Source organism: Hemitrygon akajei, chromosome 9, assembly GCF_048418815.1.
Source record: "Hemitrygon akajei chromosome 9, sHemAka1.3, whole genome shotgun sequence".
Taxonomy (NCBI): domain Eukaryota; kingdom Metazoa; phylum Chordata; class Chondrichthyes; order Myliobatiformes; family Dasyatidae; genus Hemitrygon; species Hemitrygon akajei.
The window spans coordinates 16,144,783-16,165,813 of record NC_133132.1 but is presented as its reverse complement, the minus strand read 5'-3'; the positions used below and the strand labels follow the sequence as shown (position 1 = coordinate 16,165,813).

The window sequence follows — 21,031 nt, the reverse complement described above, 5'->3', positions numbered from 1 at the left end:
CGGTATAGAATATAACAGCAAGGAGGTCATGCTGATGATTTATAAGCCACCAGTTAGGCAGCAATTCGAGTATTGTCAACAGTTTTGGGTTCCATATCTCAGAAAGGATGTGTTGTCCTTGGAGAAAGTTCTGAGGAGGTTCACAAGGATGATTCCGAGAATAAAGGAGGAGCGTTTGGCAGCTTTGGACCTGTACTCGCTGGAATTTAGAAGAATGCATGGGGATCTCATTGCAACCTAGCGAGCGTTGAAAAGGCTAGATAGGGTGGATATGGAGAGGATGTTTCCTATGGTGGGACTAACCAGAAAAAGGTTTAATCTCAAAATTGAGGGGAGATTTGTTTGAACAGAGACCAGAAGAAATATTTTTAACAAGAGAGTGTTGAGTCTGTGGAATGCTCTGCTACAAGCTGCAGTGGAGGTCAAGCCTGTAGGTATATTTATGGCAGAAGTTGATAGTTTTCTGATCCACCAGGCCATGAAAGGGTATGGCAAGAAGGCTGGTGTATGGGGTTGACTGGGATCCCAGATCAGCTATAATGGAATTGAGGAGTGGAGTCGATGGGCTGAATGGCGCAATTCTGCTCCTGTCATGGTCTTGCCAAGATTCAGTTAGACCCACCCCTCTTTTCCAGTCAGCACCACCCCCACATCTCGTTTAACCTGTGTCCATGCGGGTTACTTTAGGACCCGGGGGAGCTCAGGACCCGGCGCCCGAGGGTGCTACTGAACCCGCACTGTTTCTGTTGGTTGACGGATATGATGGACGAGCTAAAATTAATGCATCAATAATTCCATCTCGTTTTTATTTCACTCTCCGAACATTTATATTTGCAGGCAACTTGCTCCTGATGCTGGTCCCGCGACCTGACACGTTTACATACCTGGAGCGGAAACGGAGCAGATTCTCAGCCACTGATTTGTTATCCAAGTCCGGAAGAAAGGGTAAAGTTTCTCCGTGAATTTATTCTCGGTGAAGGTGTGGAGAAGGGACTTGGTCTCTGCGTCATAAAATGAAACTGTCCCGGACTCGTAATTGAGATAAACTCCCATCCTCCCGGGGATGGGACCAGCAGGGAGACGGGACTCAGGGGAGGTGTGAACACTGATCACGTCATAATCCTGCCTGACGCTGTCATAATTCAGAACTATACCACGGCGATATTTTGGCTGCATCACTTCATAATACCGCCTGATGACCCAGAATCCGGTCTCCGGACTCGGACTTAACACTCCTGCCCTCTGTGCAGACTCTGCAGTGACTCCCAGACACCAGCCCCGATTCTCCGTCACCTCCACCTCCCAGTAATGTCTCCCCGATGTGAATCCCTCTGACCCCAGCACACATTCCCAGTCTGTGAATCTCTTCCCTGTGTCAGGGAGATCCCTCCAGGTCCCGGTCCATCTCACACTCTTCCGATCCTCAGACACCTCGAGACACAGATTCGCCGTTTCCACATCCAGGGTGACAGAGTCTGGGGAGAGAAGCAGAGAATTAGAGATCCCCCGGGGATCGGTGGGGGGGGGGGGGGCGATTCTGGCAGCAAAGCCCCAGGATCAAGGGGAGACTCCAGCAACGCCGTCCCGGGAGCTAAAGGCCGCTGGGCCTCAGGCACAGTCAGGTACTTGACAGGAACTGTATCCGGTGTTTTAACCAGATACAGCTGCTGGACAATCAATATCTCCCTGGGGTTTTTCTGCTGGACAGAGAGGGGAGTTTTCCCGACCAACACATCGGGTCAGGTAGCATATGTGGAAAGAGACAGACCATCTACGTTTCAGGTCGACATCTTTCCTCAAGAATAGAAATAAATAGGGGAGATATCCAGTAGAAACGAGCATGGGAAGTGGTGACCCAGGTCACAGAGTTTCTTCGGCCCAACTTGTTCATGCCGACCAACTTGCTTTAATGCGCTAGTCCCATTTGTCCATTATTCCTTTACACTGTTCTTATCCACGTACCTGCCAATATGTATTTTAAAATATTGGCACTGTACCCAACTATACAGTTGATCAAGGGCCCGTTGTAAACTTCACTGTCCACTACAGCATGAATTTTATTGTCAAACCCATAAACCTACTAACTATGTCAACTACATTCTCACCCAAATCATTAATATGTACGACGAACAACCTCGGCCCCAGGACAGACCTCCAGTCCACTGTGTTTGAGAGACACTTAGACAGACGATTCAATAGGCAAGACACAGAAGGAGACTGATCTTATGCCGGCCATTGGGATGAATGTAGATGGTAAATGGCTCAGCACAGAGGTGATGGGTCGAAGGGCACATTTCTATGCTGAACAGGATTGGCTATGTGATTCTCAATGAATTGAACTGAAAGACTCAGACACCTGTCCCCCATGCAGATAATTTCAGAGACAGTGAACCTTGACTCTTGACACCTCAGACAGTGGAACCATCCTGCCTGAGATCTCCTCTCATTCTTCTAAACGGGCAACAGAGAACATTGAACAGGACAGCACAGGAACAGGCCCTTTATTCAATGCTAACATTCATTTGTGAGTGTGAAGTGTGGTGAGGGATGTGAAGGTTCGAGACAGTAAAAGAGGTGATAATGGGAACCAGTAGGGAGAGATGAATGGCCGATTGAAACAGAACCAGGTGGGGGAGGGATGGAAAGCCCGTGGGTGAACTGTGTGTGTAGACATAACGAGGAAATGTGGAGGGGGACAAAGTCGGAGATGAGGATCCCTTTGTCCCCTTTCCCACAGCCCCATCACCGGCAGACCCTCATGGGGAAAGGGAATGAATTTACAGGGACCATTAAGCAACACAGTTACTGATGAAGTATTTCAACCCAAACCATCATCGACTGTTTACTCTTTTCCATAGATGCTTCCTGGCTGACTGATTTCCTCCAGCATTTTGTGTGTGTTGCTTCTCTTTAATTATACCAGTCTAAACAGTTAAGTGTCCTTTGCAATTTCCAGTCATCTTGAATGATCATGAATCTAGTGATTCTTGAAAGATCATTACTAATGTCTCCACATCCTCTTCAGCTAACTCTTCCAGACACTGTGCCCATCTGGTACAGGTGATTTATGACCTTCCATCTTCCCACGCAATTTATCCTTAGTAATTCTAACAACACTCATTTTTGTCTCTTGTCACTCTCACATTTCTGGTGAACAGCTGATATCTTCCAGCGAGGAATGACACAAAATACTAAGTAAGCAGCTCTACAATATCTTTTTCTCCCATCTCTACTTCACCAGTGTCAGTTTCTAGGGGTTCAATATCCACTCCCACCTCTATTTTACTCTTTATATTTTTGTATCCTCTTGTGTATTGTTGGAGAGATTTCTCTCATATCTCATCTTTTTCCTTCTTTTTGCTTTTAATTATTTTCTGTTGGTTATCAAGCCCATCTCTATCCAACTTCATGCTATATTTTTTCAACATCTTTCATTTTTATGCTGTTTTGACTTCCATTGTCAGATGCAGTCATCCCATCCTCCCTTCAGAATAATTCTTCATCTTTGGGAAGTATCTATCCTGTGCCTTCCAAATTGTCCCCAGAAACTTAAGTCTTTGTTGTTCTGCTATCATCCCTGCTCATGTCCCTTCCAATCTACTTTGGTCAGCTCCTCCTTCATACCTCTGTAACCAACTTTACTCCACTTTAATACAGATACATCTAACTGATAAGCTCCCTAATAACATCTGGTTCATTATACAAATCCCAGTCCAGAATTGCCTTTCTCCTATTGGACTCAACCACAAGCTGTACTAAAACGCTATCTCAGAGGCATTCTACAAATTCCCTCTCTTATCCCAAGAGGGCAGCATCAACATGATTTTCCCAATCTACTGCTCGTTGAAATCCCTCTTTCCTACCATCATCTTTTACCTTTTACCTGCCCATTCTATCACCTAGTGTAATTTGTATCCCATATCCTGGCTACTATTTGGAGGCCTGTATATAACTCCCAACAGGGTCTTCTTACCTTTGCAGTTTCGTAACTCTACCCACAAAGATTCTACATCTTCCAATCTGATGTCACCTCTCTCTTAGGATTTCATTTCATTTTTTTCCAACAGGCCCTCCCCTGGACTGTCCTGTCCTTTGAATACAAGGTGTATCCTTGGATGTTGAGCTTCAAGCCAGGATCTCCCTTCCACCACAACTCAGTGGTGCCAACAACATTGTACCTGCCAATCTCGAACACAGGAACTTAAGCAGGGCCCTTGATGTCAATGACAGACAACACTGGGGGTATTGTGTGTATTTCTATAACATCATCTACCTTATTCCGTATACTGGTGGATTCAAATATAACACATTCAGCCATGTATTCATCAGCCTATCTGACTCTGTCCACAGGAACTGAAACAAGGTCTTTGATGTTGATGATAGACCACTCTTGGGGTATTGTCTGCAATTCTGGTTCCCTGACTATGGGAAGAACGTCATTACACTGGACAGGAGGCTTCAGAAATCTGTTACCAGGACTGGAGGTTGGCTTAAAAGTAGAGAGTGGATAAGCTAGGTCTGTTTCCCTGGATGCAGGATGTTGAGGGATGACCCCTTATCAAGGAAATTAAATTCAAAAGGGGCTTAGATAAGCTGAGTGTCTTTTTCCCAGAACGTGGGAGTACAGAACCAGAAGGCAAAGACTGAAGATGATGGGGATCTATGGGGTAACACTCACACAGCGGGATGTGGGCAGATGGAATTTGCTGTCAGCAGATGCTGTAGAAACAAGTATAATTAAAATATTTTAAATTAAGTTTAGACAGTTACACAGATAGGAAATAGTTAGAGGGATATGGGACAAACACACTTACATGGATATGCTCAAAAAGACATCTTAGTCTTGCAGATGGATGATGTGGGCTGTGGGTTCAACATCCGTCAAACCCTTCCTAGATCATCCTCCTGAGGAACCTCACCCTGGAGTCTTTCTGTGAAATGTTGATGTGACGTCACGTCAGAGGGCAGCTCAGTGCCACAGAACAGACAGACTGGGTAAGGACGGCAGATTTCATTCTGAAATGGGAATTTATGCCTCTCTCTCAGTGTGTCACACTTTTATTGTGTGTGTGTTTACACTGAAGGAGAGTGTGCACATTGAAGTATTTGTATGTTACAGTGTGTCATCTGTCTGGTGTGTGTTGACAATGCATGACACGTGATTGAGTAGTTTAAATAAAATAAATGTCTGAAGAGAATGATTTCCAGGTTACTAAGGGAAATAACAACACACATTACTAAGACTCTGACTAAAATCTTCCAATCTTTCATATGTCTGTGAGTTAGGGAGCCTTACCAGGCCTGTTATGCTGTGTGTGCTTCTCCCGAGGTGTATTAGAACATAGAGAAACATAGAGTAGTACAGCACAGTTACAGGCCCTTCAGCCCACAATGTAGTTCTGACCCTTAAACCCTGCCTCCCCTATAACTCCCCACCATTAATTCCAGACTGTCTCTTAAATTTCACTAGTGTATCTGCCTCCAACACTGACTCAGGAGGCAATGCATTCCATGCACCAACCACTCTGAGTAAAAAACCTTCCTCTGATACCCCCTTGGACTTCCCATCGCTTACCTTAAAGCCATGTCCTCTTGTACTGAGCAGTGGCGCCCTGGAGAAGAGGTGCTGGCTCTCTACTCTATTCATTCCTCTTAATAAATTGTACACCTCTATCATGTCTCCTCTCATCCTCCTTCTCTCCAAAGAGTAAAGCCCCGGCTCCCTTAATCTCTGATCATAATCCATACTCTCTAAACCAGGCAGCATCCTGGTAAATCTCCTCTGTACCCTTTCCAATGCTTCCACATCCTTCCTATAGTGAGGTGACCAGAACTGGACACAGTACTCCAAGTGTGGCCTAACCAGAGTTTTATAGAGCTGCATCAATACCTAGTGACTCTTAAACTCTGTCCCTTGACTTCTGAAAGTTAACACCCCATAAGCTTTCTTAACTACCCTATCTACCTGTGAGGTGACTTTCAGGGATCTATGGTCATGTACCCCCAGATCCCTCTGCTCCTCCACCCTACCAAGCATCCTGCCATTTACTTTGTACTCTGACTTGGAGATTGTCCTTCCAAACTTCACATTTCTCCAGGTTGAACTCCATCTGGCACTTCTCAGCCCACTTCTGCATCCTATCAATGTCTCTCTGCAATCTTCGACAATCCTCTACACTATCTACAACACCACCAACCTTTGTGTCATCTGCGAATTTGCCAACCCACCATTCACCCTGACATCCAGGTCATTAATAAAAATGACAAAAAGTAGAGGTCCCAGAACCGATCCTTGTGGGACACCACTAGTCACAACCCTCCAATCCAAATGTACTCCCTCCACCACAACCCTCTGCTTTCTGCAGGCAAGCCAATTCTGAATCCACCTGGCCAAACTTCCCTGGATGCCATGCCTTCTAACTTTCTGAATAAGCCTACCATGTGGAACCTTATCAAATGCCTTACTAAAATCTGTGTAGATCACATCCATTGCATTACCCTCATCTATATGCCTGGTCACCTCCTCAAAGAACTCTATCAGGCTTGTTAAACACGATCTACCCTTCACAAAGCCTTGCTGACTGTCACTGATCAGACCATGATTCTCTTAATTCCCATAGATCCTGTCTCTAAGTAACTTTTCCAACAGCTTTCACACCAAAGACGTAAGGCTCACTGGCCTATAATTACCCGGACGATCCCTACTACCTTACTTGAGCAAGGGGAAAACATTTGCCTCCCTCCAATCCTCCGGTACCATTCTCGTGGACAACGAGGACATAAAAATCCTAACCAATGCCAATGCTGATTGATGTGTCCTGGCTCAGTCCAACAATGCTTCAATAACTGTACTGCTGAGAGCATCCTCACAGGCTGTGTCACTGTCTGGTACAGAGGGGCTACTGCACAGGACCGAAAGAAGCTGCAGAAGGCTTTAAATCTAGTCAGCTCCATCTTGGATACTGACCAACAAAGTACCCAGGACATCTTCAGGAAGCAGTGTCTCAGAAATGCAGCATCTATTATTAAGGACCTCCAGCACCCAGAAGCCTGAAAGCACACACTCAGCGATTCTGGAACAGCTGCTTCCCCTCTGCCATCTAATTCTTGAATGGGCATTGAATCTTTGGACACTACCATACTTTTTTAATATACAGTATTTCAGTTTTTGCAAATTTTAAAAAATCTTTTTGATATACGTATATCAAAATTTAGTTACTTATTAATTATTATTTTCTATTATAATTATTCTTATTATCTTTATTTCTCTGCTAGATTATGTATTGCATTAAACTGCTGATGCTAAATTAACAAATTTCACGTCACATCAGCAAGAACAACGAGTCAGCCTACAGAGAGGAGGTGCAATGGCTAACAGACTGGTGCAGAGCCAACAACCTGTCTCTGAATGTGAACAAAAGAGATGGTAGTTGACTTCAGGAGGGCACGGAGCGACCACTCCCCACTGAACATCGATGGCTCCTCGGTAGAGATGGTTAAGAGCACCAAATTTCTTGGTGATCACTTGGGAGAATCTCACCTAGTCCCTCAACACCAGCTCCATAGCAAAGAAAGCCCAGCAGTGTCTCTACTTTCTGCGAAGGCTGAGGAAAGTCCATCTCGAACCCCCATCCTCATCCCATTCTACAGGGGTTGTATTGAGAGCATCCTGAGCAGCTGCATCACTGCCTGGTTCGGAAATTGCACCACCTCGGATTGCAAGACCCTGCAGCTGATGGTGAGGTCAGCTGATAAGATCATCGAGGTCTCTCTTCCCACCATTATGGACATTTACACTACACGCTGCATCCGCAAAGCAAACAGCATTATGAAGGACCCCACACTTCTCCCTCCTGCCATCTGGGAAAAGGCACCAAAGCATTCGGGCTCTCACAACCAGACTATGTAACAGTTTCTTCCCCCAAGCTATCAGACTCCTCAATACCCGGAGCCTGGACTGACACCTTACCCTACTGTCCTGTTTATGATTTATTGTAATGCCTGCACTGTTTTGTGCACTTTATGCAGTCCGGGGTAGGTCTGTAGTCCAGTGTAGTTTTTTTTCTGTGTTGTTTTTTACGTAGTCCAGTCTAGGTTTTGTACAGTGTCATGTAACACCATGGTCCTGATAAAACGTTGTCTCATTTTTACTATGTACTGTACTGGCAGTTGTGGTGGAAATGACAATAAAAGTGACTTGACATAACTAATAAACCTGATTCTGATTCTGGTGGTTTTTAACCATAAGACATGGGAGCAGAATTAGGCCATGAGTCTGCTTCGTCATTCAATCATGGCTGATCTTTTTTTCCCCTCCTCAGCCCCACTTCCCAGCTTTCTCTGCATGAACTTTGATGTTATGTTCAATTTCGAACCCAACAAGCTCTGCCTTAAATACACCTAGTGACATAGCCTCCACAGCACATTCACCATCCTGTGGTAAAAGGAATTTCCCTGAATATTTGCTTTAAATGGACACCCCTCTATCCTGAGGCTGTACCCTCTTGCCTAGGCTCCCTCAGCATGGGAAAAATCCTTTCCACTTTTATTCTGTCTAGCCTTTCAACGTTCAAAATGGTTTCAGTGAGATCCGCCCCCCCACCATTATCTTTCTAAGTTCCAGCAAGCACAGACACAGAGCTATCAAACGTTCCTCGTATGAAAACTTTTTCATTCCCAGAATCATCCTTGTGAACCTCTTCTGAACCCTCTTGAACTTTTTTGTAGATGAAGAGCCCAAAACAGTTAACAATACTCAAGGTGAGGTCTCACATCAGCATCATGTCCCTGCTCTTGTACTCTAAACCTCTTGAATTGAATGCTAACATTGCATGTGCCTTCCTCATCACCGACTCAACCTTGCAGTTAACCTTCAGGGTGTTCTGCAGAAGGAATCTCAAGTCAATTCGCATCTCAGATTTTGAGATTTTCTCCCCATTTAAGAAATCTGCACATTATTTCTACTACCAAAGTGCATGGCCATGTATTTTCCAACATTGTATATCATTTGCCACTTTCCTGCCTATCCTCCTCATTCAAATCCTTGTGAAGCCTCCCTGTTCCCCAACACTACCTGCCCCTCCACAATCTTCGTATCATCTGCAAACTTGGCAACAAATCCGTCTATTCCATCAGCTAAATCATTGACATACAGTATAGGAAGAAGTGGTCCCAGCATGGACCCCTGCGGAACACTGCGAGTCACTGCCAGCCAATCAGAAATGTATCCTTTTATTCTCATTCACTGCTTCCTACCAACCAGCCAATGTTCAAACCAGATCAGTAACTTTTCTGTAATTCCGTGTGCTCTTAATTTGGTCATGTGTGTCGCTTTGTCAAAGGCCTTCTGAAAGTCCAAATATACAACATCCACTGCATCCCACTTATCTTTCCAACTTCTATCTCCTCAAAGAATTCCAAGAGTTTCGTCAGGCAGTATTTTCCCTTAAGGAACCCATGCTGACTTTGTTCTATTATGTCGCTAAGTATTCCATAACCTCATCATTAACAATTATCTTTAACATCTTCCCAACCACTGAGTTGAGGCTAACTGATCTATAATTTCCTTTCTGCTGTATTCCTCCTTACTAAGTGAGTGGAGTGGTATTTGCAAAATGCCTGTTGTCTGGCACAATACCAGAGTCCAATGATTTTTGAAAGATCATTACCAATGCCTCCTCTATGTCTACCACTACCTCTTTCAGAACCCAAGGGTGCAGTTCCTTTGTCCGGGTGACTTATGTACAGTTATGTCTTTCACATTTTTAAACAGCTTCTTCCTTGTAAGAATAACATCACTCACTTCTCTTCCCTTGCACCCTTCAGTTCTAGTGCCTTCCACAGTGGAGACTGACGCAAATTACTCATTTGTTCATCTGCCATCTCTTCGACCCCCCGTTATTATATATCCAACTTTATTTTCTAGCGGTCCTATTTCCACTCTCATCTCTATATTTTTAAATACTATACATTTTGATATTGTTTGCTAGCTTACTTTCATATTTCATTTTCTCCTCCCAATTATTATTTTAGTTGCTCTCTGTTGGTATTTAAAAGCTTCCCAATCCTCTGTGTTCCTACTAACATTTGCTTTGTTGTATGTCCTTTCTTTTGCATTTACATTAGCTTGTCTTCCCTTGTAGTATTCTGCCATTGAATACTTATTTATTTTTGGAATACATCTATCCTTCACCTTCCTCATTTTGCCAGGAACTCACACCATTGCTGCTCTGCTCTCATCCCTTCCAGCATCTCCTTCTAATTTACTTTGGCCAACACCTCTCTCACGCGACTGTAATTTCTTTTACTCCTCTGAAATACTACAATGTTAGATTTTAGTTTCTCCTTATCAAATTTCAAGTTGAACTCAGTCATGTTGTGAGCACTGACTTTTAAGATCACCTCCAGTTCAATACATAACACCCAATCCAGGAGAGTTGTTCCCCAAGTAGGCTCAACAACAAACTGCTCTAAAAAGCCATCACACAGCATTCAATAAATTCACCCTCTTGTGATCCATTACCAACCTGATTTTCCAAAATGACCTGCATGTTGAAAATCTCCCATGACTATCAAAACATTACCCTATTGATATGCCTTTTCTATTTCCTGTTGCAATCTGTGATCAACATCCCACCTTTTGTGTCAAAAACCACCTGGCACTCTATGTCAGTAAGATCAAGGGACTGATTCTGGACATCAGGAAGGGACAGTTGGGAGAGCACACAGCAGTCCTCATTGAGGGGACTGCAGTGGAAAGGTAGAGCAGCTTCAAGTTTCTGCATTTCCGAGGATCTTTCCAGGGCCAAACAAATTGATGCAATTAAGAAGAAGGCAAATGAACAGCTCTGCTGGAGTTAGGAGTTTGAGGAGATTTGGTAAGCCAGTGAGCACTCCTGCAAACTTCCTAGTTGTGTGATGGAGAATGTCAGAGCAGTGAAAATTATGACTGAGAAGGTGCTTAGTAGTCTTAATGTTCTGAGGGTGAATAAATCTCCTGGACCTGATGGAATGCACCCTTGGGTCTGAAGCAAGTAGCTGAAGAGGTTGCGGAGGCATTAACAATGATCTTTCAAGAATCAGTAGATTCCAGCATAGTACTAGATGACTGGAAAATTGCAAATGTTATCCCGCTATTTAGGAAGGATGGAGGAAGCAGAAAGGAAACTATAGACCTGTTAGCCTGATCAGTGGTTGGGAAGTTGTTGGATCAATTGTTAGAGATGAGATTGCAGGGTACCTGGAGACACATGACAGGATAGGCCAAAGCCAACATGGTTTCCTGAAAGAAACTCCTGAGGAAATTACAAGCAGGATAGACAAAGACATGGTGTATTGAACTTTCAGAAGGCCTTTGACAAGTTGCTGCACATGAGGCTCCTTAGTAAGGTAAGAGCCCATGGAATTACAGTCATTTACTAGCATGAGTGGAGCATTGGCTGGTCAGCAGAAAACAGACAGAGGGAATAAAGGGATCCTATTCTAGCTGTCTGCCAGTTACCAGTGGATTTCCACAGGGGTCGGAACTGGAAGAACTGGAAGAAAGCCACAACTGCTTTCTACAATGTATGTCAATGATTTGGACTACGGTATTAATGGATTTGTGGCTACATTTGCCGATGATACAAACATAGGTGGAGCAGCAGGTAGTTTTGAGGAAACAGGGAGACTTAGATAGTTTAGGGTAATGGGTAAAGAAGTGGCAAATGAAATACAATGTTGGAAAGTGTATGGTCATGCACATTGGTGGAAGAAAGAAATGGGCAGACTATTATTTAGATGGGAAAAGAATTCAAAATGCAGAGATGCAAAGGGTCTTGGGAGTCCTTGTGCAAGATACACTAAAGGTAAATCTCCAAGATTGAGTCGGTGGTGAAGAAGGTGAATACAACATTGGCAATGATTTCTAGACGTACAGAATATAAGAGCAGGGATGTGATGTTGAGGCTCTATAAGGCACTTGTGAGACCACATTTTGAGTATTGTGTGTAGTTTTGGGCTCCTTGTTTTAGAAAAGATATACTGATATTGGAGAAGGTTCAGAGTAGATTCAAGAGAATGATTCCAGGAATAAAAGAGTTAGCATATGAGGAACATCTGTCAGCTCTTGGGCTGTATTCCCTGAAGTTCAGGAGAATGGGGGGGTGGGGGTGGAATCTCATAGAAACATTCGGATTGTTAAAAGTCCTGAACAGATTAGATATGGCAAACTTATTTCCCATGGCAAGGGATTCTAGTAGAAGAGGGCACGACTTCAATCAGTGGGCCGAATGGCCTACATCCGCTCCTGTATCTTATGGTCTTACTGTTGTAACTGTATGGTCTTACCTGTATGTAACTGCCATCAGGGTTCTTTTCACATTTGCAGTTTCTTAACTCAACCCTTGAAGGATTCAACATCTTCCAATCTAACTGATTTTGTACTGATTTGCCAGCAGAGCCACACCACCCCCTCTGCCTACCTCCCTATACCCACCAAAACATTGTGTAACCTTGAACATTCAGTTCCCAACTACAACCATCCTTCAGCCACGATTCTGTGATAGCAACAATATCATACGTGACAATCTGTCAAACAGCAACAAGATCTTCTGTCTTATTTCTTATACTCCATGGATTGAGATATAACACTTTGAGTAGTGTATTGTTACCCTTTTTGATTCTGCATCCCTGATGCAATACTACTCACCCTGCTGGCTGCAATTTTGTCCTCGCATCTGCCTGTCCTTCCTGACAGTCTGCACGCTATCTCTGCTTTTTTTTTACCATCAGTCCTTATCAGGGTCCCTTCATTCTTGTTCCCATCCCCCACCCTCCGAATTTGTTGAAAACCTCCCAGCAGCTCTGACAAACCTCTCCACAAGAACATTGGTCCCCCTCGGTTCAGGTGCAACGTGTCCCTTTTGCACAGGTCATGCCTTCCACAAAACTGATCCCAATGATCCAAGACCCTGATCCCTGCCCCTCAGCCACACATTTTCCTTCCCTCACTGGCATGTGCCACAGGCAGCAATTCAAAAATTACAATCCTGGAGTTACTGATACTCAGCTTTCTACCGAGCTCTCTAAATTCTATTTTCAGGACCTCTTTGATTTTGCTTCTGATGTCATTGGTACCAATATGTACCAAGATAGATGGCTCTTTCCCCTCCCTCTCTAAAATGCAGTGGACATGATCTGAGACGTCCCTGACCCTGGCAACACACCATTCGGGTATCCCATTCACATCCATCATTTCTCCTGTCTGTTCCCCTGACTATTGAGTCCCCTATCACTACTGCTCCCTCTTCTCCCTCTAACAACAGTGAGAGTTGTGGATCCAGAAGGGGGAAGACCTGCATCAATCAGAGTCTGCACTCACAGCGCACGTAAAACTTGTGTATTTTCTGACAATCCCGGTCACCACACTGATACCCGCTTTTATTCCCTGCAATATCATCAAGTCAGTATTATTCTCCCAGCACCTGTAGTACGATTCAAACTCGTGTTAGTGTGTTAGTGCAGTGTGCCTGGGATCAGGACACAGAGGTTCATCTGCCAGTCCTGTGTATTAGCTGTATTGTGGCCCTGTGCTGGTGTGTTCAGGGGTCTGACATCTTCAGCTGACCATGAGACAGTAATGCCTCCCAGTCGGTAGAGTTGATGTAGAATAAACTTCAGTTCCCCTTCAGCACAGTATTATAGCTAATGTTTGCCTCAAACTACAACTTAATCCAGCAAAGAGAAATTAATCTTTGTAAGTTTTACCTAGAGTAATGGCATCAAGTATTCCGCTCAGCCATTTGTTCAACAGATAGGGGTGATCAAATTTTTCAAATGGATGGGCCGCATCTGTCGCTGACAATTCCGCGACATCATCATTAATCCTGTAAATATTAAAATGCTGGTTATAAACTGAAAGTTTGAACCATTTATTAAATTCAAACAGGGTTTCAGTAATGAGCACGTCCTACCTACTGTTCCGACGAGCTTCCATCTGAAATAAATAAAAACACAAATCTGATTAGACTTGCACTTACTGTCCACATCTTGAATTTCATCAAAGTCATTACAAGTTGTTGAAAATTTCCAATCCCACAGTCACACACACAAACAATACAGAACCATGGGATAAATTACAGGAGAAGTTTCTGAAATTTAGACTATTACTGAGAGGGTGAAATTTAAAAACATAGAAAACCTACAGCACAATACAGGCCCTTCAGCCCACAGAGCTGTGCCAAACATGTCCTTACCTTAGAATTACCTAGGTTTACCCATAGCCCTCCATGTATCCATCCAGGAGTCTCAAAAAATCTTATCATTTCTGCCTCCAGCACCATCACCAGCAGCCAATTCCACACAATTACCACCCTCTGCATAAATAGCTTACACTTGATATCTCCTCTGTACCTACTTCCAAGCACCTTAAAAAATTGCCTTCTCGTGCTAGCCATTTCAACCCTGGGAAAAACCCTCTGACTTTCCACACAATCAATGTCCCTCATTATCTTGTACACCTCTTGGTCTTGTAGACCAAGTTCACTCAACCTATTCCCAAAGGACATGCTCCCCAATCCAGGCAACATCCTTGTAAATCTCCTCTGCATCCTTCCTGTAGTGAGGCAACCAGAACTGAGCAAAGTACTCCAAGTGGGGTCTGACCAGAGTACTATATGGCTGCAACATTACCTCCAACGATTGATGAAGGCCTTCTTAACCACAGAGTCAACCTGCGTAGCAGCTTTGAGTGTCCTATTTACTCGGACCCCAAGAACCTCCACACTGCCAAGAGTCTTGCCATTAATACTTTATTCTGCCATCATATTTGACCTACCCAAAAGAACCACCTCACACTTATCTGGTTTGAACTCCATCTGCCACATTTCAGCCCAGTTTTGCATCCTATCAATGTCCTGCTGTAAACTCTGACAACCCTCCACACAATCCTCAACACCCCCAACCATTAAGGCGTCAGCAAATTTACTAACCCATCCCTTTACTTCCTCATGCAGATAATTTAGAAAAATCACAAAGAGTAGGGGTCCAAGAGCAGATTCCTGAGGCACACGAATGGTCACTGGCCTCCATGATGAATATGACCCATCTACAATCACTTTGCCTTCTGTGGGCTAGTCAGTTCTGGAGCCACAAAGCAATGTCCACTTGGATCACATGCCTCCTTACTTTCTCAAGAAGCCTGCATGGGGTACCTTATCAAATGCCTTGCTAAAATCCATATATGCTACATCTACAGCTCTACTTTCATCAATGTCTTTATTCACATCTTCAAAAATTTAATCAGGCTCATAAGGCACTACCAGCCTTTCACAAAGCCATGCTGACTATTCCTAATCATATATCATGCCTCTCCATATGTTCATAAATCCTACCTGTCAGGATCTTCTCCAGCAACTTACCAATCACCGAACTAAGACTCGCTGTTCTATAATTTCCTGGGCTATCCCTACTTTCTCTCTTGAATAAGTAAACAACATCTGCAACCCTCCAATACTCTGGAACCTCTCCTATCCTCATTGATGATGCAACGATCATTGCCAAAGACCCAGCAATCTCCTCCCTTGGTTCCCACAGTAGCCTGGGGTAAATCCCATCCAATCCCGGTGACTTATCCAACTTGATGCTTTCCAAAAGCTCCAGCACATCTTCTTCCTTAACATCTACATGCTCAAGCTTTTCAGTCTGTTGAAGGTTATCTCTACAATCACCGAGATCTTTTTTCATAGTGAATAATGAAGCAAAATACTCATTAAGTACCTCTGCCACCTCCTCCAGTTCCATACACACTTTTCCACTGTCACACTTGATTGGTCCTATTCTCTCACATTTATTCTCTTGCTGTCACATACTTGTAGAATGCCTTCGAGTTTTCCTTAATCCTGTCTGCCAAGGCCTTCTCAAGGACCCTTCTGGCTCTCAAAGTTTCTTTCTTCAGTTCCTTCCTGCTAGCCTTATAATTTTCTAGATCTCTATCATTACCTCGATATTTGGCCCTTTCATAATCTCTTCTGTTCTTCTTGAGTAGATTTACAACAGTCTCTGTACACCATGCTTCCTGTACCCTCCATCCTTTCCCCGTCTCATTGGAATGTATCTACACAAAACTTCACACAAATATCTTCTGAAGATTTGCCTCATTTCTTCCGTACATTTTCCTGAGAGCATCTGTTTCCAATTTATGCATCCAAGTTCCTGGCTGATAGCGTCATAATTCCATTTACTCCAAGTAAAAGTTTCCCTAACTTGTCTGATCCTATCCTTCTCCAATGCTATTGTAAACGAGATAGAATTATGATCACTATCTCCAAAGTGCTCTCCCACTGAGAGACCTGACACCTGACTAGGTTCATTTCCTAATACCAGATCATGTACAGCCTCTCCTCTTGTAGGCTTATCTACATATTGTGTCAAGAAACCTTCCTGAACACACCTAACAAACTAACCCCATCTAAACCCCTCACTGTAGGGGAATGCCAATTATTATTTGGGTAATTAAAATCTCCCACCACAACAGCACAGTTATTATTACTCCTTTGAGAATCTGTCTCCATATCTGCTCCTTGATGTCCCTGTTACTATTGGATCATCTATAAATACACCCGGTAGAATTACAGACTCCTTCCTATTCCTAATTTACACCCACAGAGACGCTGTAGACAAAACCCCTCCATGATTTCATCCCTTTCTGCAGCCATGACATTATCTATGATCAACAGTGCTACACCACCACCTCTTTTTCTTCCCTTCCAGACCTTTCTGAAACATCTAAAGCCTGGCATTTGAAGTAACTATTCCTGGCCCTGAGCCATCTAAGTCTTTGTAATGGCCACAACATCATAGCTCCAAGTGGTGATCCACGTTCCAGCTCATCTGCTTTACCTATAATACTCCTCACATTAACCAGTGGTCTGAGTGCGTCCCTTGTCTATTACCTATATTTACAGGAAATAATGGACAGGTTGTGCATTTTTATCTGGATATGACGTCAGGATGATAAGATGGAAGAATGTAAGATCAGTGTTTATGGGGAAACCTTGTGTGGAGATGAATGTTCAGATGGATTTTAATAAATCCCACAAGAAATTCAGTGAAGAGGATGTGGAACTCACTGCCGCAGGAGTGGTTGAAGCTGAACAGCAGAGATGGAATTCATTGGGAATACTGGATGAGGAGTTGAGGGACCATTGAGTTCCCAGCATTGTTGCTGGGAATTGTGAGTAGGTGGTGGGAGGCTTGTGAAGCAGGAAAATTGATAGGAGAGATGGACTGAATGGCCTATTTATGATGGAGAATGTGATATAACCCCATGTGAAACTTGTCTGAAAAAGTAACGAGACTGTGAAAGTGTCCCTTATCTGATATAAACTAGATATGGAGGATGTCTGTTGTGTGGGTCACATTCTTTGTTCTCATTGATTGACAGAGAGACCCTCACACCCACCGCACCAAACACACTCACAGTCTCTGATTGGAACTGGGTGTTAATGGGAGATTTGGAGGAGATTTGGGGTGTATGGGTATCAGGGAGGGTTAGCTCTTCTGGTGGGGGAACAGGTCGCGTCCTTTTCAAGCGGTTTGGCCACCTTTGTTCCCCACCTGGCACTCAGCTCTCACCTGTGGCTCCCCGTAGCTGTTTGCATGCAACAGCTGCCACACCCAGGGGCAACGGCCTCAACAAGCTGGCTAAACCAGTTGAGAGTGGCCGACGGGTCTCAAACCCTCGGTGAGATAGGGAGTTGTCTGTCCCAGCATGTGAAGACAGACTCCGGCCGATTGAGCGGACGAGACCAATGGAAGTTCCAATGGTCAGGAAGGCGGTCTCTGCAAGCATCGTGGAACGTGTAGAACATGAAAAGACACAGAAGATGTCCTGGATATCCACTGCGCCCAGTCCCATCTCCAGCCGTCTCGACTCTGTCTTGCCACTGGATCCAGATAGGAAGTGGGCAGAGAGAGTGAGGCTGATGCTGCGCAACTCTTCCTCACTGAAATCCAAATCAAGCGCTAGTCTGGACACCATCGTCATAACGGTGTTGAGACTTCATCGACGACGATGGATAAACAACACCAGAGGATATTTAATGTGGTAATTAAGGACACAATCAGGAGTTTGTTTTATAATCAGAATAAATCATTTCAGAAAAGATTGCAATCTGTCCTGGGATGTACAGAAGTTGTGGAAGTCCAGTTTTGGGACAATTACAACCCTGAACAGATGCATCAACTGTCTGGTGGAAGGTCGTTTACTGCCATTTCTAAATGCCGTGTGTAGGAGCAAAGTGAAAGCAACGCTTTCAGTCTGCATTGTATTCTGTGTTGCGTGTTTATTGTGGTAATTAGTCACATGAGTGTGGGCGTGGTAAAAGCAGAGGACAGTTTTGTGCTGGGGACGGACGGATGTCATATTTTTGTTGACCGTTTCATTGCAGCTTAATTTATGATTAATTACACTGAAGTTTCTTCGCTTCAAGATTCTATGTTGCTAATGAAGGATATACATATTCGACATTTTGGAATGACATTATTGTCGTCATCGGAGGGCGTGCCATACAAATATAACAATCTCTGCTAGGTCGACAGCAGCGGCAATTGATATATTAGAATCAGCGGCTGTGCTGTGTACCACTGTTCATTTAGTGCCTTTGATGGAAACAAATTGAAATATAATCGCTCACCTTGAGAAATATCACACTGTCATTTTGATCCATCTGCTCCTTTAACTGTGAGATTTCCTTCTGAATAATTCTTATATTCTTTTGAATCTCTCGAAGATTATTGTCCATTGGATATAGGATCCTCGCCTCTTCCTTCCTGAGATCCCAGAGTAAGCTCTGCTCTTTCTCAGTGATAATCTGGTGCAGTTCAGCAAACTGGGATATGATGTGTGACTCAATGCTGTCTAACTGTTTCTGTCAAATGAAGGATGAAGATTAATTTACTATATTGCTGTGTATATTTCGTTATGACATTAAGTTGCCCAGTCAGTCCATTAAAGTCCATGCTAGTTCTGAGCATTCCCGTCAACACCATTCCCTCACGTTTTCCTGAAACCTATTCTCGTCATTGATTCATTAACTCACACCTGATTCACATACACTATCCACCTTCACAGCATTAAATGTAATTGACTATTCATTCAGCATATCCTTGGGATGTGTCTGAAACTGTTGCCATCACAGGGAGAACATGCAAACTCCACACAGACAGCACCAGAGGTCAGGATCGAACCCAGGTCACTGGAGTTGCGATAATCTGCAAATGCTCATTAAAGGGAACAAAACTATACAGTAATATCAGAAATTCCAATCAAGAAGCCTCACCTGAACTCCGAAAATCTTCTGTTTCTGTTGCTGCTCCTTTCTCAGGAAGTCTGATTTATTTTTTGTGAGAAAGTCTAAGGAAGATTTTAGCTGATCCTGGATGTCAGGGAGTGAAGGAAATAGAAACAAAGATGCATCAAAAGAAACAGGTGAACGAACCCGATTATCGCACAAAATGCCGAAGGAACTTAGTGAGTCAGGCAACATCTACGCAGGGGAAATAAACAGTCGACATTTCGGGATGAGATCTTTCATTAGGACTGGGGAGGAATGGGGCAGACGACAGAATAAAACCATTGGGGATGAGATATAGCTGACAGGTAACGGGTGAGGCAATGTGAGGGGAAACATGGGGGAAGCTGATGAAGTAAGAAGCTGAGAGGGGCAGGTGGAAGAGGTGAAGAGCTGGAGAAGAAGGAACTTAATGCAAGAGGGCAATCGACCATGGAAGAAGTGGGAGGAATTGGGACTGTTTGGGGTCCTGAATGGTGATGAGGGAGGAGGTGTAGGAGTCAGGTGTAGCACTTGTCCCGCTTGCAGGTGTCAGTGCCAGGAGGGAGATCAGTGAGGAGGAGTGAGTGGATAAGGGATTTATGTAGAGAGCAATCCCCAGAGCGAGCAGACATTTGTTGGAGTGGCTTTGCGGTGGAGTGTTACAGAGAAAGATGTGCTTGGTGGTAGAATCCCATTGGAGATGGCGAAAGATGCAGAGAATGATAGGTTGGCTATGGAGGCTTGTGTTGTGGTAGGTAGGATCTTGGAGATTAAGTTGAAGATGGGGTCAAGGTCGAATTCAGTTTAGTTTTACCTTGTAGATTTTAACAGCTTCTTTAATCGGCAGGAAGCGGTGCTCCCTGTGTTCTTGCGCATCTCTACAGATCAGACAGATCAGTGTCTTGTCCGTTTCACAAAACAGCTTCAGTTCTTCCTCATGTTCCTTGCAGTGAAGTTTACTTTCATTCCCTTTCGGATTCAGGTTTAGATTTCGAGCTTTTTCGGCCAGATTTGCTAAGGCCCAACTCACCCTGAGGGTGCAGTCAGCAAACACCTCTCTACATTCCGGGCAGGAGTTTCTCTCCTCCATTTCCCAAAACCGTGTGATACAAGACCGACAGAAGTTGTGCCCGCACTCCAGTATAACCGGATCGGTGAAGAAATCCAGGCAGATGGAACAAATTACCTCCTCGGTTAAACTCTCGACCTGTCCTTTCGAAGCCATGTTAACTCCCAGCACTTCCTGATTCAGAATAATTTCACTGTCTGGGAACTGCTCTTCCCCTGAAGTACAATACACGCGCTGCAGTCTCAGGGAATGAACATTATGTCGCTGGATGTGCTTATTGGGAAATAATTGTGCACATTTGCATATCAGTGTGGGATCAGAAACACGTTAAACAGGTCGGAACAGAAATGAAAACTCGGCCATGGACTGCCCAAACCCGGCTGAGAAAGGAGGAGCATTGGGCATTGGGCTAACAACCCCATCCCACAAAAAAAAACAGTGCACAGAAACAACAATTGAATCTCCAAATGCCTCACCCCCGGAATTGGAAGGACCTTCCCCTGAAAGACGATTGAAGTCGTGTGGTGGAAGGGGAAGCCACAGGGGCGATCAACCCTCACCCTGGACAGGGGACTCTGATGATCTGCTGTTGTTTGCCTGTGCCCCGGTAGGCATGATAGGCTAAAGAAGAAGCAGAACAGAAATGAAG

At 44.1% G+C, this 21,031-nt stretch overlaps 1 protein-coding gene across 1 annotated transcript; it reads right to left on the bottom strand.

The window, feature by feature from the left end:
- Positions 1 to 876: 876 nt before the first annotated feature.
- Positions 877 to 20,413, bottom strand: LOC140732696 (zinc-binding protein A33-like). The gene is made up of 6 exons (XM_073055378.1): positions 20,128 to 20,413; positions 19,320 to 19,415; positions 18,675 to 18,908; positions 13,953 to 13,975; positions 13,747 to 13,865; positions 877 to 1,475 (listed from the first exon to the last, which is right to left on the bottom strand). The coding sequence occupies exons 1-6, from the start codon at positions 20,401 to 20,403 to the stop codon at positions 877 to 879; spliced, it is 1,347 nt and encodes a 448-aa protein (XP_072911479.1). The 5' UTR covers positions 20,404 to 20,413.
- Between the last annotated feature and the right edge of the window lie 618 nt (positions 20,414 to 21,031).

Coding starts and splice junctions, on each gene's coding strand:
- LOC140732696 (XM_073055378.1), bottom strand. CDS start 20,403: ATGGAGGAGAGAAACTCCTGCCCGGAATGTAGAGAGGTGTTTGCTGAC. Junction 18,909..19,319: donor AGAAGATTTTCGGAGTTCAG/GTGAGGCTTCTT, acceptor TTCATTTGACAG/AAACAGTTAGACAGCATTGA. Junction 1,476..13,746: donor ACTTGATGCCATTACTCTAG/GTAAAACTTACA, acceptor TTCTCTCCCCAG/ACTCTGTCACCCTGGATGTG.